The sequence below is a fragment of the Agelaius phoeniceus genome, chromosome Z (genome assembly GCF_051311805.1).
Source record: "Agelaius phoeniceus isolate bAgePho1 chromosome Z, bAgePho1.hap1, whole genome shotgun sequence".
Lineage (NCBI taxonomy): Eukaryota > Metazoa > Chordata > Aves > Passeriformes > Icteridae > Agelaius > Agelaius phoeniceus.
In genome coordinates, this window is record NC_135303.1 from 29,279,040 (window position 1) to 29,298,204 (window position 19,165).

Here is a 19,165-nt window from a genome sequence, read left to right on the forward strand (position 1 = left end):
GGATGACCCCTCCCTAGCATGGGTGGCCTCTCCTCTAGATGGGTGGCCTTTCCCCGGGATGGCTGGCCGTCCCCTGGGACTGGTGGCCTTTCTCCGGGACGGATGGCCGCTCCCTGGGGCGGGCAGCCGCTCCCGGGAGCCCCCCGCCCCGGCGGGAGGAGCCGCCCTTCCCCGGCGCAGGCGCCGCAGCACTCGGCCGGCGCCATGGCCCGCGGGGCGCTGCTCGGCGCCGTGGCCTGTCTGTGCTTCCTGGCCCCCGTGGCCGAGGCCTTCAAGAGGAGGGGACCCAGCGTGACAGCCAAGGTGACTCTCGCCCTCCGCCGGGAAGCCTCGGTTCGGGTCGGGCGAGGCCCGCGGCCGGGATGTCCCGCGGCCGTGGCGGCGTCCCGGGGGAGCCGGCCGACCTCTGCCCTGGCCCGCTCCACAGCCGGCCCCGGGCACACAGGGCTTGGGGCGGGCTTGGCCTAACGCCAGAGCTTCACCGTCTTATTGGGTTTTCTTGGTTGGTTAATTGGTTGCTTACTTGGTTTTTAACCCCTTTGGGCTTGCCGCCTTTCGGTAGGCACTGGCACATCGCGGAGTTCGGGCCAGCAGAGCCTCCCTCTGGCTTGCAGAAGTGTAAACTTTTAAATTCCTCACCCCTCCAGCGCTGCTGCAGCCTTTGCTGCTGCCAGGGCAGTTTGTGGCTGCTGGTGCTGCCAGGCTTCCCCGAGCGGGGCGGGGTTTGACTGCTCTGGGGCTCGTCTGTGCCATGGGTTTTATTCATTCCTCCTCTCTGCTGAAACTCTGGAGAGGATCCAACGGGGCGCTACGGAGTTATCAGGGGAGTGCAGCATCTCCTTTGCCAGGAAGGTTGGGGGAGCTGGGCTTGTTCAGTCTGGGGAAGGCATGACTGAGAAAGGGCCTTATCAATGTCAATGAGAATGTTGAGGGGAGGGTGCCAAGAGGATGGACCAGGCTCTGCTCGGTGGTGCCCAGCTGGTACACAGGAAGTTCCACCTGAATATGAAGAACTTCTTTATTGTGCAGGGCACAAAAGTGACTGAGCCCTGGAACAGATTGCCCAGAGAGGCTGTGGAGTTTCCCTCACAGGAGATATCCAAGAACCACCTGGACGCAGTTCTCTGCCCTGAAGAGAATTGGTGGCTCTGGTTGAATGGGGAGGTTGGGTCAGATTGCAATGGTACTGGCCAGGAGATGGACTTGTGGGCTGTGGGGCTGGCTGGCGGGATAGGGAGGCGCCTAACTACGCTACCATGACAGCATCTCTTTCCAAAAAATGTTTGTTTGGTGCAGGAGGTGGGATGTTTAGTCCAGCTTTGGAATTCTGTGTTTCAACCCCCAAGTGTTTTTCCACCTGCAGTCAGGAGAGAATGTGTCCATGCTGGGAAAGACCCCTTCACTCATGAAAGTGTGACAGGGAATGGCAGGGGCAGAACTGCTTGCTCTAGCATGGCTTCAGTATCCTAAGCCACGGACTGTGCCTTTATCTCTGTGCTTCATTGCCTCTGTTGTCTGCAACTGCTTACAGTTTCATTGCCATGGACTTCTAGACCACAGATTTGATTTTTTTTGGGGGGGGAAGGGTAAATTTGACCTTCAAATAATCTTCTGGAAATATATTTCTATTTAATTATAAATAAAGTACTTTCCTTCTTCATTTCTTCTGCCTGGGCTATATATAATGTTATGCTGTTCTCTGATAGCTGTGGCACATAAAGAATTGCTTTGCCAGTTTTTTGTGTCCTAGGCAGTAGTAACTTTACAGAGCTCAAAAAAACACACCAGTTTTCTCTCTTCCAGTTTAAGTAGTTTTCTGTAACCTTTCTTCATATAAAAGATATTCTGTACCTGTTGGGCATCTGTTCTGCCCATTTTTTAACATTTTTTAGGTTGGTTTTATCATTCTGCAGTAGATAGGCCAAAATTACATGCAGCACTCAGGGTGTGAACTCACAGTACAGATGTAGCTATGCCCATCTCTTTACTGTATCCATTTTAATTATTTCTAGTATTTCTTTTCCTTCTCTGACCTTCACAAGCCCAAAGCCAAACCTTTCACTAAACTACTCAGGATGATTCCAGATGTATTTTGGCCCCCTTGTTGTGGCTTTACACCATAGACAGTAATTTTGCATTTATGAGGTTATTACATTAGCTGGTCTTTAAGAATCATGAGATCTTCCTTTCAAAGTCACTTTAGTTTCCTTAAATAATTGAATGCTCTTGTCCATTTTTTCAGTTAGATGTACAGCATCTTGTGTAAATTATATATGAATCTTTTTATGAGAACCAGCCACTCTTACTGGTGTGTTCTTTTTTCATTTCAGTCTTGAAATACTTAACTGCAGATTGTAAATATGATTAAATATTTATAAAAATATTAATAAGACTGAAAATTTATAATATTTAATTTCTTTCAGAGTTTTTGGTGAAGAATTTGGCCAGATGTTTTTTGAGATTTAAAAATGCTGTATCAACCAGCTCACAAGTGTCTACATGCTCCCTGAATTTCCAGGGAACCTGTGGAAATACACTCATGAGAACATGGCTTTTCTATGCAGAAATAGTGTCTAGGGCTACCAAATATTTCCGTACTTGATTTTGTGGCCAAAAATATGCAGAGACACATTTTTAATACTGGGTTTGTTGCTTAGGCAAGCAGCAGTGCCACGTATGAAGCCTTGTGGCTGTGCTAGGCTTGCAGCGTATGACGAACTTGTCTCCTTGTGCTGTCAACAAAGTGTATGATGTTCGTGCTCTGTGGGGTGATTGCTTGGTAGCCTTGGTCTTTTTACTTATATGTGCCCATGTATTTCAGGCAGTCGTACTAGAACAACATTTCCAGGCAAAATAGACAGGCAATGGTTTTAGAAAACGTAGAAAGGCAATGCCCCTTACCTAGATAACCCTGGCGGCACAATTCAGAGAGATTTGTTTATAGAACCATTAAAAAGTTAGTGAGAGTGTGCTGTTAATACTTTGGGAGCCACATATCTAAGAAGTGTGTTATTCAGTGCCAAGTGTCAAGGAAATGAATGAGGTGTATCAAAAGGAATTTTATTTCCTTTATAGCGCTTTTATAGTGTTAGCCAAAAGTTCAACAGTCAAAACCACATAGAAGATCAAGAAATGGTAGAAATGTTTAGTAGGAAAGCGTGAAAGAGGCATTCACATTGGAGAGACTGTGATCATTTATTATCATTATTGGACTAATTTCTTAGCATTACAGACAAGTAGTGCTTGGTTGAGTGCCACAAGGAACAGCAAATACCACATCATAGGAATACACATTGCTGTTTCCTAGAAGTTGTAATAGCCTTTATGTAACTTTTTCAGAACTTCAAAATGCCTCATTTCCTGACAGCTGTTCCTATTTTCAGTAATTATTGGAACATTTTTGCACGTTCAAATATGCATTCATAGATTCATTAAAATGTCTTGTAACTCATTTGTCTTTTTGAAGTTGCTTTTCAGTGACATATACATTGAAGATTTAGGCAATCAGCTGAATAATCTGGCCTGGTTATTTCTCTGCTAGATTTGAACTCATGTTTAGAAAGGCAACTGCTTGCTTGAGCCAAAGGATTTTCTTCCCACTGTTTGTCAATTCAATGGAATTTAGGCTTTTGTGTATATCTACTGATACCTAAAACAGAAGATTATGAGTGGATAGCAAATGGTCATTTGAGGGGAGTGTCAGTACTATAGTTCCTTGTTATTTCCCCCATATGGGAATAGAATTGTTGTTCTTCCTTACTTTCATATTTAATTTTTTCCATTCAGCTTTAAAGACTTACATGTTTGGGAAAAATCTTCTTGAACACTATTCAAACTTGAGATACAGCAGTCTCACTGAGCCATTAAAAGTAGTAAGAATCAAAACATATAGTCACCATTTCTCAAACAGTTTTCTGCATAACCTGATTTTGGAGGCTCTGAAAGGATTTCTCTGAAACAGCACCCTTAGAAATTGCAGGATACTATTACTACAAACCAGCCAGAAGTAATTTCTTACCACCTTACTCTTTGAAAAGCTTGGCTGTTTGCTGTGCTCACATCTATATCACTTTTGTTCCCTTCACAAAAATATTCAGGTGTTCTTTGATGTGAAGATCGGAGACAAAGATGTCGGAAGAATTGTAATTGGATTGTTTGGAAAAGTTGTCCCAAAGACCGTGGAGAACTTCATTGTGTTGGCAACTGGAGAAGTATGTTTGTGGTTTTCTTCCGCTGTGTACTCAAGTTTGGCTTGCGCAGCAGTGTGTGTTTAATGCTGTTTCAGTTGTGAACTGTCAGTCTTCATTCACTGGAGCCTGTGCACAAGTGCTATCCCCAGGGATGTACACTAGTGTGTGTCTTCTCAGGTCCTTGGTTTGCAAGATGTAATTACCAGATGCTGGATATGAGCACCTCAATCTGTACCTGCCTTGCAGATCTAGCATATGGAGTTACTGTGGTCAGATACAGACAAAAAAGTCAAATAAAGACAATGGCTTTGATCACCTGAATAAATACCTTCTTTGTGGCAGTGCAGTTTAGATGTTTTTACCTGCACCTCAGTTTAACATGTTTCTAGACAGTATTATATCCCTTGGTGGTATATTCTGTGAAATCTAGCTGTTCACAACTTGTGTATTTCCTATGATTGTATATAGAACTGGATGTTACATTCATTTAAAGAATTATTTCATTTTCTTAGAGAGGATATGGATACAAAGGAAGTAAATTTCATCGTGTGATCAAAGACTTCATGATTCAAGGAGGAGACTTTACAGCTGGAGATGGATCAGGAGGTAACATACTTAGTATCTTCCAGGTTCCCTTTTCTTTGTTCAAATGTCTGCTGAAAGTATGGGCAAACCAGCATATTCCTTCATGGTTTCTGCTCAGATAAATGAAAAAACCCCAAACCAGCCCACATTTGGTTTAGAGCACCTAGTACTTTTCCAAGTGTCTTGTAGCCTAAGCTGCAGCTATTTGGGTTATCTGATTTATAAGTATGTGTAGCTCTTCCTTTGTCCTCAATTTTTGCAGATAGCTCTTTTCTGTCTGTGACTTGTCCCCATTCAAGAAGCATGGCTTTGCGTGCTGGGCTGGAGCCACGTGACCAGCTGAGCTGCTCCTACAACTTACCGTCTCCAAAAGATGGATGTCTCCACCCTTCCCCTGCTCTGGCTTTGTGACAGCGCTCCTTCCCTGAGGCACTCACTGATTGCATGTATAGGTGAACCAATTCAAGCCATCCAGCAGAAGCCTAATCCGTGATGAAACAGTGAAAGCGCGTAGAGGGAAGGCAGGTAGGGAAGGAGGAGGCTGTCCTCTCTGCCCTCAGCTCAGTCTGTTCTGAGGAACCTCTGAAATGTGCTGTGAGAAGGAATTTCTTAACAGGGAGAGAGAAAGAAATTAGAAGATGAGGGTCATGCCCTCTCTCCCTTTTTCTCTTACTAAAACTGAAACCGTAAACTTGCTGGTGCTGTGAGTCCTGGCTGTGTGTATCACTTCTCCCTCCTGAGCCTCCAGAAGAACAGTTCAGTACACTCAGGGGGCAATGCCAGCACAGCATCTCTTGCACTGCACTCACTCTGGCTGCAGATATCTTCTCTTCCTTTACATGCACATTCTTGACATGCTACAATTTGAACTGTCTGCATGAACTGTTAGTGATTTCCCTGCTGGGATAGAATGGAAAACATTCATTCCTTTTCATAGCAGTCAGCACTGGGGATGACCATAATACCAAAGACATAGTTTTAGCATTAAAGGTAGGCAGCAATTATTTGCTTGCTGATGTTGTTTATTGGGATAGCATCTGGTGGTGCTGGGAAAAGTGTCCCCATTGTGCTAGGCATTGGACAAGCAAAGAGTGAGACAGACAGCCTTCTCTTTTTAGAGTGATGGTGGTTTAACCATGACTGATGTGTTTTTTCTCTGAACTATTTTAAAAACATCAGAATCTTTATGTCATGGTTGTACACATACACACCAAATATTTTAGTCTAACTTCCATTTGGTCTTCATATGCTTTTAAACGTGCCTAAAGCAATTTCTTAGCATAAGGGAAAGGTTTAAATACTGAAATTGTCACAAAACATTATTTTGTGACAATTACATCTTATTGTTGGTGGCCATAAATATGTACTTTAATTTGCTCAACAGGATGAACTATACTATTATTCAGTGGTGTCTGTAAGCCAGACCTTTGAAAGTATTCAGCTTGCTTAAATTCAAGGGATAAAGCATCATCGGCTTTGACTATTCCTTCCTTATGTGTAGTGGTTTAGCCTACCTTTACACAAAAAATTATTTTAGTTATGGAGTTGCTGATGGTTTGACAGTGATGCTGCTGTGTTTACTTAAACAATGAATCTTCAAGTCCTGAATTTGTACTTCATTTTCCACATTTTTGAACAAAAAGCAGCTTTTTTTTCTTATTTATTTTTTTAAAGTCTGCTTTCTTATTTTTTTTGTCATAGGAAGAAGCATCTATGGCGAAAGATTTCCTGATGAGAACTTCAAGCTCAAACACTATGGAATTGGATGGGTTAGCATGGCTAATTCTGGCCCAGACACCAACGGATCCCAATTCTTCATCAGTGTGACAAAGCCTTCCTGGTTAGATGGAAAACATGTAGTATTTGGCAAAGTCCTTGATGGAATGGTAAGTTTAAAGTAGTGGTTGATCTGGACAAATTGTGCCCATTATACCCCTGTTACCCCTGTTCAGAGACAGTTCATTATTCATCTAATATGTACATGGTAGAAAATGATTGTGAGGAGCTCCAGCTGGATAATTTAGAAGTGAAATATCAGAAGTGGAAACCTGTACCATGCTTTTGGCTTTCACAGCCCTTACTTCAGACTGCTAAGCACTGAAATCAACACTTTGCAAATTACACCTTTGCAAATTACAAATGAAGAGAGTTCAGCTCCTCCTTTCAGTAACACTGTTTTCTACAGGCTAAAATCAAATTTTGTAGTGCATGGTAGTTCTGGGTAACACTTTCACTACTAAGGGTTTTTAGAAACATGTGAATGTAAAGCAGGCAAACACATACTGATGAGAGGCCAAATCAAATTTTCAGCTAAAAAATTATGTTTTCAAGTGATTATATTTTTATTAGTCTGGTTCTCCTTATGGATTATTCCTTTTTAATTTGTGTTTTGAAATTATTGGGGAAAACATGAGCTGCTGGACTTTGAGGAGTTTGGAAACTTCATCAGAATACTTGCCCCTCACTCCCACATTCATACTGAATTCCATTTTCATGATCTACAGTAGTAGCTGTAAATTTTTGAGAAGCTATTTAGACTTAAGTTTCAGTTTAGTCAGCTTAATGGATAAATATAAAAAGCAAGCTGTCAATATACCTAAATTAATTTTGTCCTTTAAAAATACTGGTACCACACTAAAAATCTGTATGTGTGTGTTATATGCTAAAGGTAAAAGCAGTAACCAGATTTCTGGAAGTGCAGTTATGCTGTATAATTAGAAAAATAATCATGCTTGCCTTTTGTGATCTCTGGATTCACTTTTTGCTCATAGGCCACAGATATAATCCCGTATGTGCCAGCTTAATCAGCTGAATGTATATTTTTAGTTGCCCCTTCAAAACTTTTTTTTGGCTGAAGGATTTTCTAGGAGGGCAAACAGCTTTCCCTGTGCTTCTATCAACTGTGTTTGATTTACAGAGTGGCACAACTGCTAATGTGGAAAGAAAAGGATATGGGAAGTTTACAGGGTAAAGGACTTTGTTCACAAACTGGTTAATAAGCAGTGATGTTAGGTGCACTTTTTTGTTTCCGTGGCACCAGACCTCAGCCACTGGAGTTTCTTTGGCTAAATTGAACCTTTCTGTTTGTTCTTTTTTTGTTTGACAGTCTGTGGTGCACTCGATAGAACTCCAGCAGACAGATGAACATGATCGGCCCCTTCAAGACTGTGTGATTGTGAACAGTGGCAAAATAGCTGTAAAGGAACCATTTGTAGTTGAAGTTGGTGACTGGTGAGACCAATAGTCAGAATGAAAAGTACAACTTGTCTTTAATGCTGGTTTTTGACCAATCTCAATGATCCACCAAGTTTTTCTCCTCAAAACAGCTGAAGTTACATTTAGGCAGTACTTGTCATTTGCCAAATACAGAAGGGATATGACTATTTCTATAACAACTTGTTGGAGCTGCCACTCCTTGAAATTCAAGACATATCCCACCAAATTCTAGATCTTGCAGAAAAAGTCTTTAATGAAAAATTATAGAAGTAATTCTATTTTTCCAGGGTTTAAAATATAGTAATTTTGTTCTGTTTGGAAATTTTAGCAATATTTGTTTTTGTCTTTTCAACTGAAAATATTTACTGTAACACTACCAGCATTTCTAAAAACTTAAAAAAAAGGTAAAATATAGAAGTGTTTTGAATAAATAAACTTTGCTTTCAGATAAATACTTGAGAGCATTTTTTACTCCACCCCCCCCCCCCCCCCAAAGTCTTTTTTTTCACCTCAACTGATTCCACATAATATGCAGGGGGTATTGCTTTTCAGGAGATAAGGTTGTAAGGTTAGAGCAGAGATGGTAAATTTTCCTAATCTAAACATGTCAGTCCCTTCTGTCTTTCAGAAAACCGCAGTACTGAGATACCATTCTGTGATCAAGAACAAGCAGCTTTTCTGTCTTATTATTAAATTAGGTAGTCTGTTAGAAACTGATTAAAACAGAAGAATTCTTGTTTTGGTGAATTTTGTAACACTTAATTAATGTTACTTATATTAAAGCTCAAACACTTTTTCTTTACGTTTTGCTGTAAGTTTGAGAACTTTAGGTTCATTTTTTTTGTGATGCTTCATAAATAACTCTTAAGCTGACAACTGGTAGCTTTCAAAGGAGGTCAGTGTAGGGTAACACTTAAGAGACACCTATGTTAAGTTCAGGGCAGATATGTGGATTTTTTTTGTTTTGAGTTGACTGTTTTAGGACTCAAGGTGGAAGAGGCAGTGCCAAGATCTGATTAAGGGCTCATCCACCTGTTACACAGGCAGGCAGTACACTACTCCTCTTTGTAATGACTCATTTCCTGAAGGGTGTCCTGAAGGAGCTTTGAGGTGTATCCAGAGCCAAAGTGATTCAGGGCAGAAGAGGCTGCTACAGCACAGAGCTTGTAGGTACCTATTGGCATTCCACTCACAAGGAAACAGGAAAAAACTGTGGGCAGGGATTTACCCTAGGTTCTTCATATCATTTGCTGTTAGAGGATGCTCCTGCTGGTTCCTCATCCACAGCCCTGGGCCTCTCCTGAAGGTAGGACACTCCTTTTCAGAGACCTGCGAAAGGACTACTGTCCTCTGCAAACAGAACTGGAGGAGAACTTGGCAAGGGCCTCTAAATTTGCCTAGGGCTAGGCAATCAGATTTCCATTTTGCCTCTGATCACTTTTCTTTCTAATAGCTGTTTAAAGTAAAATTCTCTGAAAAGCAGCTCTGGGAGCAGGGTTAGCAAGCAGGAGTGAGAATGCCTCAGTCTGCCAGTAGCTGAAAGCTCTCCTGGAGGCTGAGCTTACAGACCTCATAAAGTTACGGTACCTGAACAAGTGCTGCAGTCACAGGCCTACCTTTTTTTGAAGTCCCAGCTTTCCACTTTCTCCAGATGGCTTCCAAACACATTTACCAGTTAGAGCAACCTGTGTGTCTCCAGGATCTGATTTATGTTTGTGCCCAGCTTTGTCATTGCTGGTTTTGTGTAGCATTCCCTTCTGCTGATGAGCCCAGTGACTTCCTCTGTGTTCCATTAACCTTAATTTTTTTCACCGAGACATACAGTTCTGTAAGGCTACCATGTTCAGCTAAGAGCTTTAAATGAGCAGACACACAGGTATTTTCTCACACTTCTTGGGAAGACAGACATCTGTGAGACCCATCTCAGAGAACAGAATCTCAGAAAAATTTCAATAGAAAAATTTCACAAAAAAACCACTGAAATGGTACATTCATGTCCTAGTAATTTATTTTATAATGTCCAGCAGCACACATACAAGTTTCCAGTTAAATCTGAACATACATATATATGTATCAGTTTTAGTTTGATCATAATCTTAATAATATTCTTGCTTTAGTTTACCACAGATTTGTATGTTCTGTGACTTATAAAATGTTAATATATGGAATACAGTCAGCAAGTTGGTGTGGAAAGTAAACAAACACACAAGTTAGATGTCATAACCGAATGGAGATGTGCAAAAGCCATAGAGAAACTCCTGGTAGGTAAAATAATTTAAACTGAAACCTAGAAAATTTCCTCAGAGAGTGCTGTGTGTTTCAGAATGTGAAAGCATGTTTCCAATTCTGCACACACTCTCTTCAGCACTTCTAATCCATCCAGTGCCAGCAATGGGTAATGTGCTGGGAAAAATCCTGGTGCAAAATGGTTAGTGTTTGCTTTAAGAGAAATTATAGAAATAATTAGTAAAACTTTTCTCTTCAAAGGTTAGCATAGTTCAGTGTATGACTTAGAACATTTAGTGTTAAACAGAGCATATCACTATATAGAAAGTATAAATAACTTCAATACTGTTGTTTCCATATCTTTTTTAAAAGCAGCAACTGTAATGACAGTGATTTTATTTAAAAAGTCGTAATGCTTGAACTTAATCTGAGGTTGTGCCTCTTGCTTCTGAGCATAATTTTCACATCACAGAATTTTATTCCTGTTAATTCTATTAACCATGACTTCAGCTTCTTCTTGCCTCGTATTACCTTCTACCTGGGCAGTAAGTGAGGATAAAATATTCCATGTAGAATGCCGTCTATAACTACATTTGGAAAGTCATCTGAAAAAAAAGGGAAAAAAAAAAGGAAGAAACTTACTTTCTTATCCATGTAAGTACAATATAAATGTTTTTGTGAAACTTAACTAGGTAAGGCCTCATTTACTTTGGGTTACTGCATCACTCAACTGTTTATCCACGTTGGGGATGTGCTATTAGTAATGCTGTTTCAGCACTAAAGCCACTTTAGGGTAGCAGTGGGCATTGCATGAATGCGCTGCCAGATTTGTAGCTTATTGATTTAAAGGGATGTTCTAATACTTAAGGCTGCTAGGCTCCAGCTCTTTATCTGAATCTTTTCTCACAAGGAAGATGGATTACACTGGCAATTCAGTTTCTAACAAAATCTCAATATACTTGAAGAAATTTCTAGATTACTACTGGGAATACTTCAAAGCTGTTTTTTGTATTGTGGTTTACAGCGATGTTTAGACGGAGAAGACCTGAGGATGCCTGTACAAAAATGATTATTTGAGGAAAGAAATTTTCAGGTTGTCCAATCAACATAAAATGTTACATTACAAAATGTCATCCTACAGTACTTGATGGAAAAAATTCCCACTACTTTGTTGTCATGGATGCAGAGGAAACTGCCAGTTAATTTTCATGTTCCATTTGGCATGAAAGAATTGCCAGATAGAACACAATAATAGATCCATGTACATGGATATACACTGTTGAATTAAAAAGATTTTTGAAATGCACCAACATCTGAGGTTTTAATGAAGGGTCTATTTAAATCACCAGACATTAAAACTAAGAATTTCTGATCACATCTTACAACCTTAAAATTGTTAGTATACTAGAAATGGATTTCCTGCTAAGAGTAGACGGTTCCTGATGTGGAACTCTCCACATGAAACAAAGCTTCAACTATCAGCCTACAGGTATTCACAAAGGAAAAATGCAACTTTTATAAAAATCATTAGTATGTGATAAATTAGATCACCTAATGTGGGTGGGAATTAGGGTTTGCCCCTAACTCTTTCACATAAATAATTTTGGAATTAAAAATACAGAACAAAGGTAGATTTGGACCCTATCAATGCAATCCTTATTGTCTTAAATGTGTTATTTCTTCGTTGTTAATAAAGTGATTTCAGAATATTACAGATTTTATGAACATAGATACTTTAGGATGTTTTTAACCTCCCCTGTAAACAAGTTATGCATAATTCTACCCAGCTTCTCATAGTAAGACATAATTAGAAATGACTTGCTGATATTTTGAATCCATTAGTGTTTCCTCAAATCCTGTAAGATCATCTGTCCCAAATTACCCTGGCAGAATAACCCTATGCAGCTGTCATTAACGTTACCAAAATACACTTGTAAAGGTGATCAGATGCTTTCCTTGTAGATTAAATGATATCAGTTTTTATTGGTTCTTCTATAACATACAGTATATATAGGAAAATAAGGATTAATTTTCAAAATGATGCATCCGCACAACATTAGATTTAATGTGAGCCTTTTCTACTTAAAAAATCAAGCATATCAATTTAAATTAAATGAAACTAAAATATACATATATATATATATATAAAACTTAAGTATAAACACAACAAAGCACAGTCTTGCAGATCCGTGACTCCTGCATGGCTTAAAGAACCATCAGAACAATTTTCAAACAACTGACAGTAAATGTAAGATCCCACTTTTTTAGCTTCCAAAGTATCATCTTCAGTTTGAAGCACATTAGGTTTTTCCTTTTTTTTTTTTTGAGAACATTAATTTTTTCTTTCTCCCTGTACCCTTACACAAAAAGTAATGTACACTTGGGCCCTCAGATTGTTAAATACATCTTGAAAAAGGGAATCTGAAAATCAATGAGGTTCGTAACTGTGCATCTTATTTCTGGAAAAACTGTCTTGCAATTCAACAGTGCTTAAAGCCCAGTCACTAGAGTAATGGCAAGATTGTATTTTATAATGACAAGTCACAGTGCAATGACAGGGTAAAAATTTTCTTTGAGTATTATATTCCAGAAATAGTTTTTTATTTTGTTTAAAACTCACCCTGTTTCCTACTTATTGAAATATGTTAACACAGGCATCCCTGTATCCAGGAAAGACTTCTGATTGAAATTCACCTTCTTCAAAGACAGCATATAATAAATAGTTATTTGTTAACAGACACTTACTTTTGGTCATAGGTTGAACAACCTTGGCTGTTTTTACAGAGAAAGAAATCAGAGTCTATCAAAGTAAGAACTAATCTGAGAGGGAAAATTTTAGAAAGCTCATCTATATTTTCTCTGTGCTGCAAACTAAAAACAAAGAAGAATTAAAGGCAATGCTAGTTTTGTAAAAACTTTGTTCCTTTCTAACTAGACTTGAGTCAACTAGTAGAGGCTCTAGACTCAGGACTTGGTTTTCTTCTTCCTTTTTTAAACCACAACTCACGTTCTAATTTGTGTTTTAATTCATTTAGTTAAAGAATGACTTGCAGCGAATTTGATGTTTTAGGGCTTTCAAATACAAAGAATATTCACCTGCCATATAAAATTCTAAATACTGTGGATCAAGGTCAGAAAATGCCTTGGCAAGAATCTGAAATGTCCTTTATATCATGTCATTAATGAGGCCTACTCAATATATAAACATATTACTCATTAGAAGAGGGCTTTATCTTAATGCTTTTTTGCATTACTTCAAAGAACAGTTACAAAATTCATTGGAAAGTTCCTAATGATTTCACAAAAAGGAGCCTTACTCAGAGTACATATTATGGAAGGGAGATAAATACCATCACAGAACTGCAGAATCTTGAAGTCTTGGAGCCAAATGTTACATGTGGGCTGGAAATACTAAGATCTGTCTCAGTTTTTTGGGATAACAGTATATGAAATCCATTTTCTCTCTTCAGAATGGTATGGAGTTACATGATGTTCATAATTTATACCAGGCTCTTGAGGAATCAAGTATATAATTAGGAGGAGCATTAAACACTAAGATTAAGACATGCAATGTGGCTCACTCGAAGAATTAGTATAGGCAGCATCTGGACCAAATTTTAAACAGAGGTTTCTCTGTGGGTGATTCTTCATTACTGTTGTCACTTGGGTCAGATGTGACCCTGTGCAGTGACCCCCTTCCCTTACTGTGCTTTGGCTCATCGATTTTGTGATCTGCACTTCAGCCTCAAATGAACATTCAGTCTGTGAAATCAGACTAGTGCTAAGTCAAAGTAAAAGCTAAACAGCCTTGTAATGTGTCTTCTGATGTGGACCTGAATCACACTGGACCTCTGTTGTCTGAGTTTCACTCTAGTTACATATTGGAGTTCAGTAAGTCTTCATAGGATCAATAGTGTTTGGCCCCACTACTAGCTAGCATGGTCGCTGCCTGCAAGAGAGACTGCTTAACCCTCTCAAAATATATGAGGTCATCCCTATGGTTGTGGCAAACAGCTTGAAAAAACAGCAGAACCACAGAACAGCTGCAGCTGGGAGATGACTGGAGGTGATCTGGTCCAAACCCCTGTTCAAGAAGGAGCACCTCCAGACAGTCACCCAGGACCATGGCCACGCAGCTTCTGAGTGTCTCCAAGAGTGGAGACCCAACACCTCTCTGGACAGCCCGTGTCTGGGCTTGGGAAAATACTCCTTATGTTCTAGTCCTGTCACTGGGCAGCACACAAAAGAGATTGGCTTTGTCTTCCTTATGCCCTCCCTTCAAGGATTTAGAAGCATCTTGAGAAAATATCAAGGAAGTACACTCCATTGTCTAGGGAAAGCAAAAAAGTGTTCTTTCCTAAATTTATTCTTAAAAATTTAATTTTAAGGCAGTGTGAGATTTCCACACAGTATTTAGTGAAATGAAACAAAATGCCATATTAAAAAAAACTATGTGCAGCTCAGGGAGAAAATTCTCTTTTGAAAGCATATTACATTTTAAAAATAAAATATTTATTAGAAATAACACGTTCAAACAAGTAAAATGACAAAGCTAAGAGGAACCCACTCTGAAAATGGTACTTTTTTTTCCCTACACACATTGAATTTGAGACAGGGTAAATTCTCTGAATTATTAATTCAAAGAACTTTTTATATTAAAAAAGAGTTTATAACAATTTCCAATGCTCTTTTGAATCACGTAAGTCTAATGTAAATGTCTTGTGAAATATATCACTTTAAGTACACTTTTTTCCCCATAAAGAGCTTCAGAGATTGTAAATGATAAGAAATAATAATAATAATCCAAATGGAAATACAAACATGCTTGCAGTAGACCAGCTGTTGTTTAGGGAAAAAACACTTACAAAGGACTGGGCCTCCAAGTTCAAGACCTTCAGACAAAACAGCCAAAGGGTCAACAACAAGAAAAGAAAAGCAGTGTTCTTCTTTTGATTTGAATTCTCAGTAGGTTTGCCTGAGAGAACAACTGGGGGGAAAATTCCACCCTTTTACAAATCACCCACCCCACTTAGTGTTTTAATGGTTTCTTACACAAGAACTATCGTTTTATTGGCAGGTTATTAGATTTTGGACCAGTGTCATTTGACTAGGCCAGTATTAATAATAATAATGTGGTTTATGCAGTGCAGGGTCAGATCAGTAAAGTGCTGTTAACAGATGACAGGTTTGATTACCGTTGGCCTTAGGCAAGACATATGGATCCCTTAGGAACAGCAGCACAGGCTGGTGGGACAGTTTGCTGGAAAGGTCAAGAACAGGGATGTCAGTATCAAGGGACAGCAAACAGACTGTTCTACAAACTAGCTTTGATAAAGTGAGGTGGTGGAGCTGCTGGGAGCCATGCAGTGTGGTTCCACACACCCGCGCTGCCCAGAAGGGCAGGCTCCATCTCCGGGAAGCAAAGCTCGCTGCTCCTCAGCCATACACTGAAACCCTCAATGTCAAGCTGGAGTAAAGGGGCTGCATCCAGGAGGACTGGCTTGCAGCTCTGAGACTTCCTGATGCTGCTCTGTTCCCTGGCACGTGGTGTCATGCAGGCTACAAGACCACCTACAGCCCGGCTCCATAGGCTCTCCAGGCCACCAAGCTGACTCAAAATGCCACCGTGTTCTTACAGCCCCCAAAGCAGTTGCTGTATCCATCACTTGTCGAGAGAAGCCCTTGAAAGCCCCCCATGCCTGACTCTCACCCTTAGCCATAGCACAGACAGCCTCCCCCAGCCCTCTCCACTCTGCTCTGTGCATATACATTCCAAGTAGTGCCACCAGATGCAGATGAAGCTCTATCAAATGCATGGGGAAGAACCCAGATCTCTAATTCCTTCTGCTAAATCTTGCTACAAAAAATACATTCCCAGATATATTTCAGAGCTGGCACCGTTCTGTCAGTTTTGTAAAGAATTTCTCAACACTAGCATAAGGATGTTCAAGCCACACTAAAAATGGATAGATATAGCACAGCTGATGGTAATATTTAACAAATACAATTTTAATGCTAAACTACTTCTAATTTGTTAACTGCAAGGAACAAATAAAGTAAATGGCAATAATTAAAGTAGTTTTTTAATGAGGTGCCCTATAAAGAGTAGAAATCAAGCTCACCTAGATTCTTCAGATTCTGTTTCATCAAAAGAGCTGCAAGTAAAGTGACAGGAAGCTTTGGTTACAACAAAATTAATTTTACAATTAAAACCCCCAAATACTTTAAGAATCACCAAAGGGAGCAATTTGCTGGTCAGTGGCCACATAATGCCACATAAGGAAATGTACATGGGAGATTGTATCATTTTATAACCACCACTATTTGAAAATGACAGCATCCATTTTACTGTAACAGATTAATTTCCATCAATCTATCTGTGAAGTGCTGAGGTGTAGTTCCACTGAGGATATTGGCTGATGTCATTAACTGCAAGTGAAAACTACAAGCCTGATAGCTTCTGAGTCACTCTGGACACTGCCCTGTGCCATAGAGACCTCCAAGGATAAAAGGGCCTCAAAATTATCTTCAGGTAAATTTGCCTTTTCACTACTATGGATCCAAACAGCCTGCCCCAAAGTGGAAAAGGGCCACATGGCTTTCTGGGGAGCAGAATGGTAATGCTTCTGAACTATCAACCACATCATCTTACCTAGCAAAATAAATTCTGCCTACCAAGCTCACAGCTGCAGATGGTAACAGAGCTTCCAGTTACACTGGTTTGGGTATTTCTGTAGCCCTTAAACTCATCGTCCCAAGATTCCCTTCTGCCACTGGCTAGGAGCCCCTCCCAGAGATGGGCAATCGGGTCACTGGGGTAATGTCATCAGAAAGGAAAAAGAACCTCATTTTTGAACACATAGAGTGAGATCATAAAATTATCATGGAATGATGCACTATTTTGTGCAGATACTATGATCATAAAACATATGCAAAGGCTTTCTATGCAATTTTACTAAGTGCTTATGAATATCTTACATTTCAGTAGATACTTCATGATCTACAAGAAAGTCATATTTTTCTCATCTAAGCTCTCCTTTGCTTTCCAAGAATATTACATAAACTTCCCTTCTGTTGTGAACATGCTGGATTTATTTTACGACCTTTTGGGGATACATAAACATACTTAACATTAGCCTAATGCCCATTTATTTTACAGTGTTAGAGTTGGCAGCAAGACCATTTTAAGTCAATGGAATTGCATCAGCACTGAGTGGATATGGGCCTTTTGGCCTCCATATATTTTTCAGTAAAGGAGAGCTTACCCACAGCTTTCTGCTTTTGGCAAGGTAGGTACATGACGAACGTTCAAAAAATCGAGAAATATCTTAGGGAGCTCTTCATTTTCTAAAATGACTGTCTGTAAAAAAAAAGGCACAATAGAAACCCAAGTTTAAAAAATATTTTAGATATTGCACAGTTCCATTCAAGCTACTAAAACAACATTTCTCTTTTGCAATATGTTTCGGTTCTCCATTTTTACACCTATTTTGGAATGCCTCATTTTGATAGGAAAACCACAGTTCTCGATGAATCACTTAGAAATACATTCAGCTTATGCTACTACATTCTTTTTCACCTGCCATCACTGGTGCCAACCTATATTCCTCTCAAGCACAGATGTCTGACTCTGGAACTAAGTTACTGGCATGCTCATTTGTGAATAAAGTTCTGTTTATTTAAAGTATAAAATAAAACAGCCTCAGCTTAGTGCTTTCATGTTCACCTCACAGAAGACTACCATCTGTCTTGTGAGCAGAAGAAGTCTTCACTTTGTGCAGTTTTATTAATGCACGTCTTGGTAAATGACAACAAGGGAAACTCCCTGCTTGGCTTGACAGGTCAGCTTACAATACACTCCATTTATCTGCCCTACGGCTCTGAATGACAAAGCTCTGACCACACAGCTGCTGGCCAGACTTGCCACATTCTTCCACAACTGTGATACAAGGGCCACATAATGCCCAGACTACATCCTCTGTTTTTTCCCTTGATGAGATGATCTATGGTTTTCACAAGGCAAAGAAAAACAGTTCATAAATTCAACCGTCTCACCTGAAAGATAAAGCCCCTATTTCTTTATTGTTCATACTGACATGCATTCTGAAAACGTGTACTTCACAAGAAAAATTAAGCCATAAGCTTTCTTAAAGAGATTTTCTTCATAAAGGCCTGATCTGAAGTGAATGTATGTATGGAAGAAACTTCACTGGATTTAAAATTAAATTGACTCCTAGAAGCAAAGATTTCCATGTTCATCCTGCTCACTTTCCCACCCCATGATAGAAGAAATAAATATAGAGAAGAAACAAGTCTGGAAAGACACATTACTCTTACATTCAGAAGGTAACTTACTCCCACATGTGTATTCTTTTACATTACAATATCACAAGGGAGGCAGTGGTATATAGAGGATAGCAGGATCACAAAAAAGAAAGGTTGGAAGAGACATCTAGAAGTCATCTAGATTTTATAGCAGGTTTTATAGCAAATGGTTTGGTTATTTGTGTAAGGAAAACCTGCTCAATATTAAAATTACATAAGATGTAATGGACTTAAAAGCATTTAAAACCAGAAGTATTTGAGAACTGGATATTTTTTTATTTTACATTTGCAAGTCTGAATTCAGAGGCTATACTTTCTTAACAGCTGAGGCCATCACTAAAATGTTTGAATAAAAGTTCAGCAAAAAATGCAGCTTTTGAACTTTTCTGTTCTAGATTTTAAGGGATATAACAAACAAGGAGGTCTAAGATGTTGGTAAGTGTTAAGCCTTTCAGTTCACCTTTATATGAAGATGCTGCATTAAAAATGCCACTCTGTTTGCATTCTGCAAAATCAGCACTCTGCTCCTGAAAAATTTATCCCGTTCTGCATTCACGTTATGCACAAAAGAAGGTGTGGAGGTAGATGCATATTCAGAGAGTGTGTGAATTGCATAGAAATGT

The 19,165-nt window shown here is 39.5% G+C and overlaps 2 protein-coding genes across 4 annotated transcripts in view; one reads left to right on the plus strand and one right to left on the minus strand.

The window, feature by feature from the left end:
* Positions 1 to 3: 3 nt before the first annotated feature.
* On the plus strand, positions 4 to 8,443 carry PPIC (peptidylprolyl isomerase C). Of its 2 annotated transcripts, XM_054652065.2 has the most exons (5): positions 4 to 303; positions 4,098 to 4,211; positions 4,703 to 4,796; positions 6,477 to 6,661; positions 7,882 to 8,443. In XM_054652065.2, the coding sequence occupies exons 1-5, from the start codon at positions 19 to 21 to the stop codon at positions 8,008 to 8,010; spliced, it is 807 nt and encodes a 268-aa protein (XP_054508040.2). In that variant the 5' UTR covers positions 4 to 18; the 3' UTR covers positions 8,011 to 8,443. The 2 variants fall into 2 exon arrangements, with proteins under 2 accessions (XP_054508040.2, XP_077027431.1); XM_077171316.1 differs by lacking the exon at positions 4,098 to 4,211.
* Positions 8,444 to 9,977: 1,534 nt separating this feature from the next.
* SNX24 (sorting nexin 24) overlaps positions 9,978 to 19,165 on the minus strand; it is a 92,320-nt gene continuing 83,132 nt past the window's right edge. For both annotated transcript variants that reach the window (XM_077171317.1, XM_054652069.2), the window contains 4 exons: positions 17,483 to 17,577; positions 16,340 to 16,372; positions 15,413 to 15,477; positions 9,978 to 10,822 (listed from right to left, as the gene is read on the minus strand). In XM_077171317.1, coding sequence (XP_077027432.1) covers positions 10,752 to 10,822; positions 15,413 to 15,477; positions 16,340 to 16,372; positions 17,483 to 17,577 — 264 coding nt within the window. In that variant the 3' untranslated portion in view covers positions 9,978 to 10,751. The remainder of the gene's footprint in view (positions 10,823 to 15,412; positions 15,478 to 16,339; positions 16,373 to 17,482; positions 17,578 to 19,165) is intronic.

What these genes read in the sequence shown, in the direction of transcription:
- PPIC (XM_054652065.2), top strand. Translation starts at nt 19, where the DNA reads ATGGGTGGCCTCTCCTCTAGATGGGTGGCCTTTCCCCGGGATGGCTGG. An exon ending in GACCCAGCGTGACAGCCAAG is followed by an intron (nt 304 to 4,097) that starts GTGACTCTCGCC and finishes AAAAATATTCAG; the next exon opens with GTGTTCTTTGATGTGAAGAT. An exon ending in AGCTGGAGATGGATCAGGAG is followed by an intron (nt 4,797 to 6,476) that starts GTAACATACTTA and finishes TTTTTGTCATAG; the next exon opens with GAAGAAGCATCTATGGCGAA.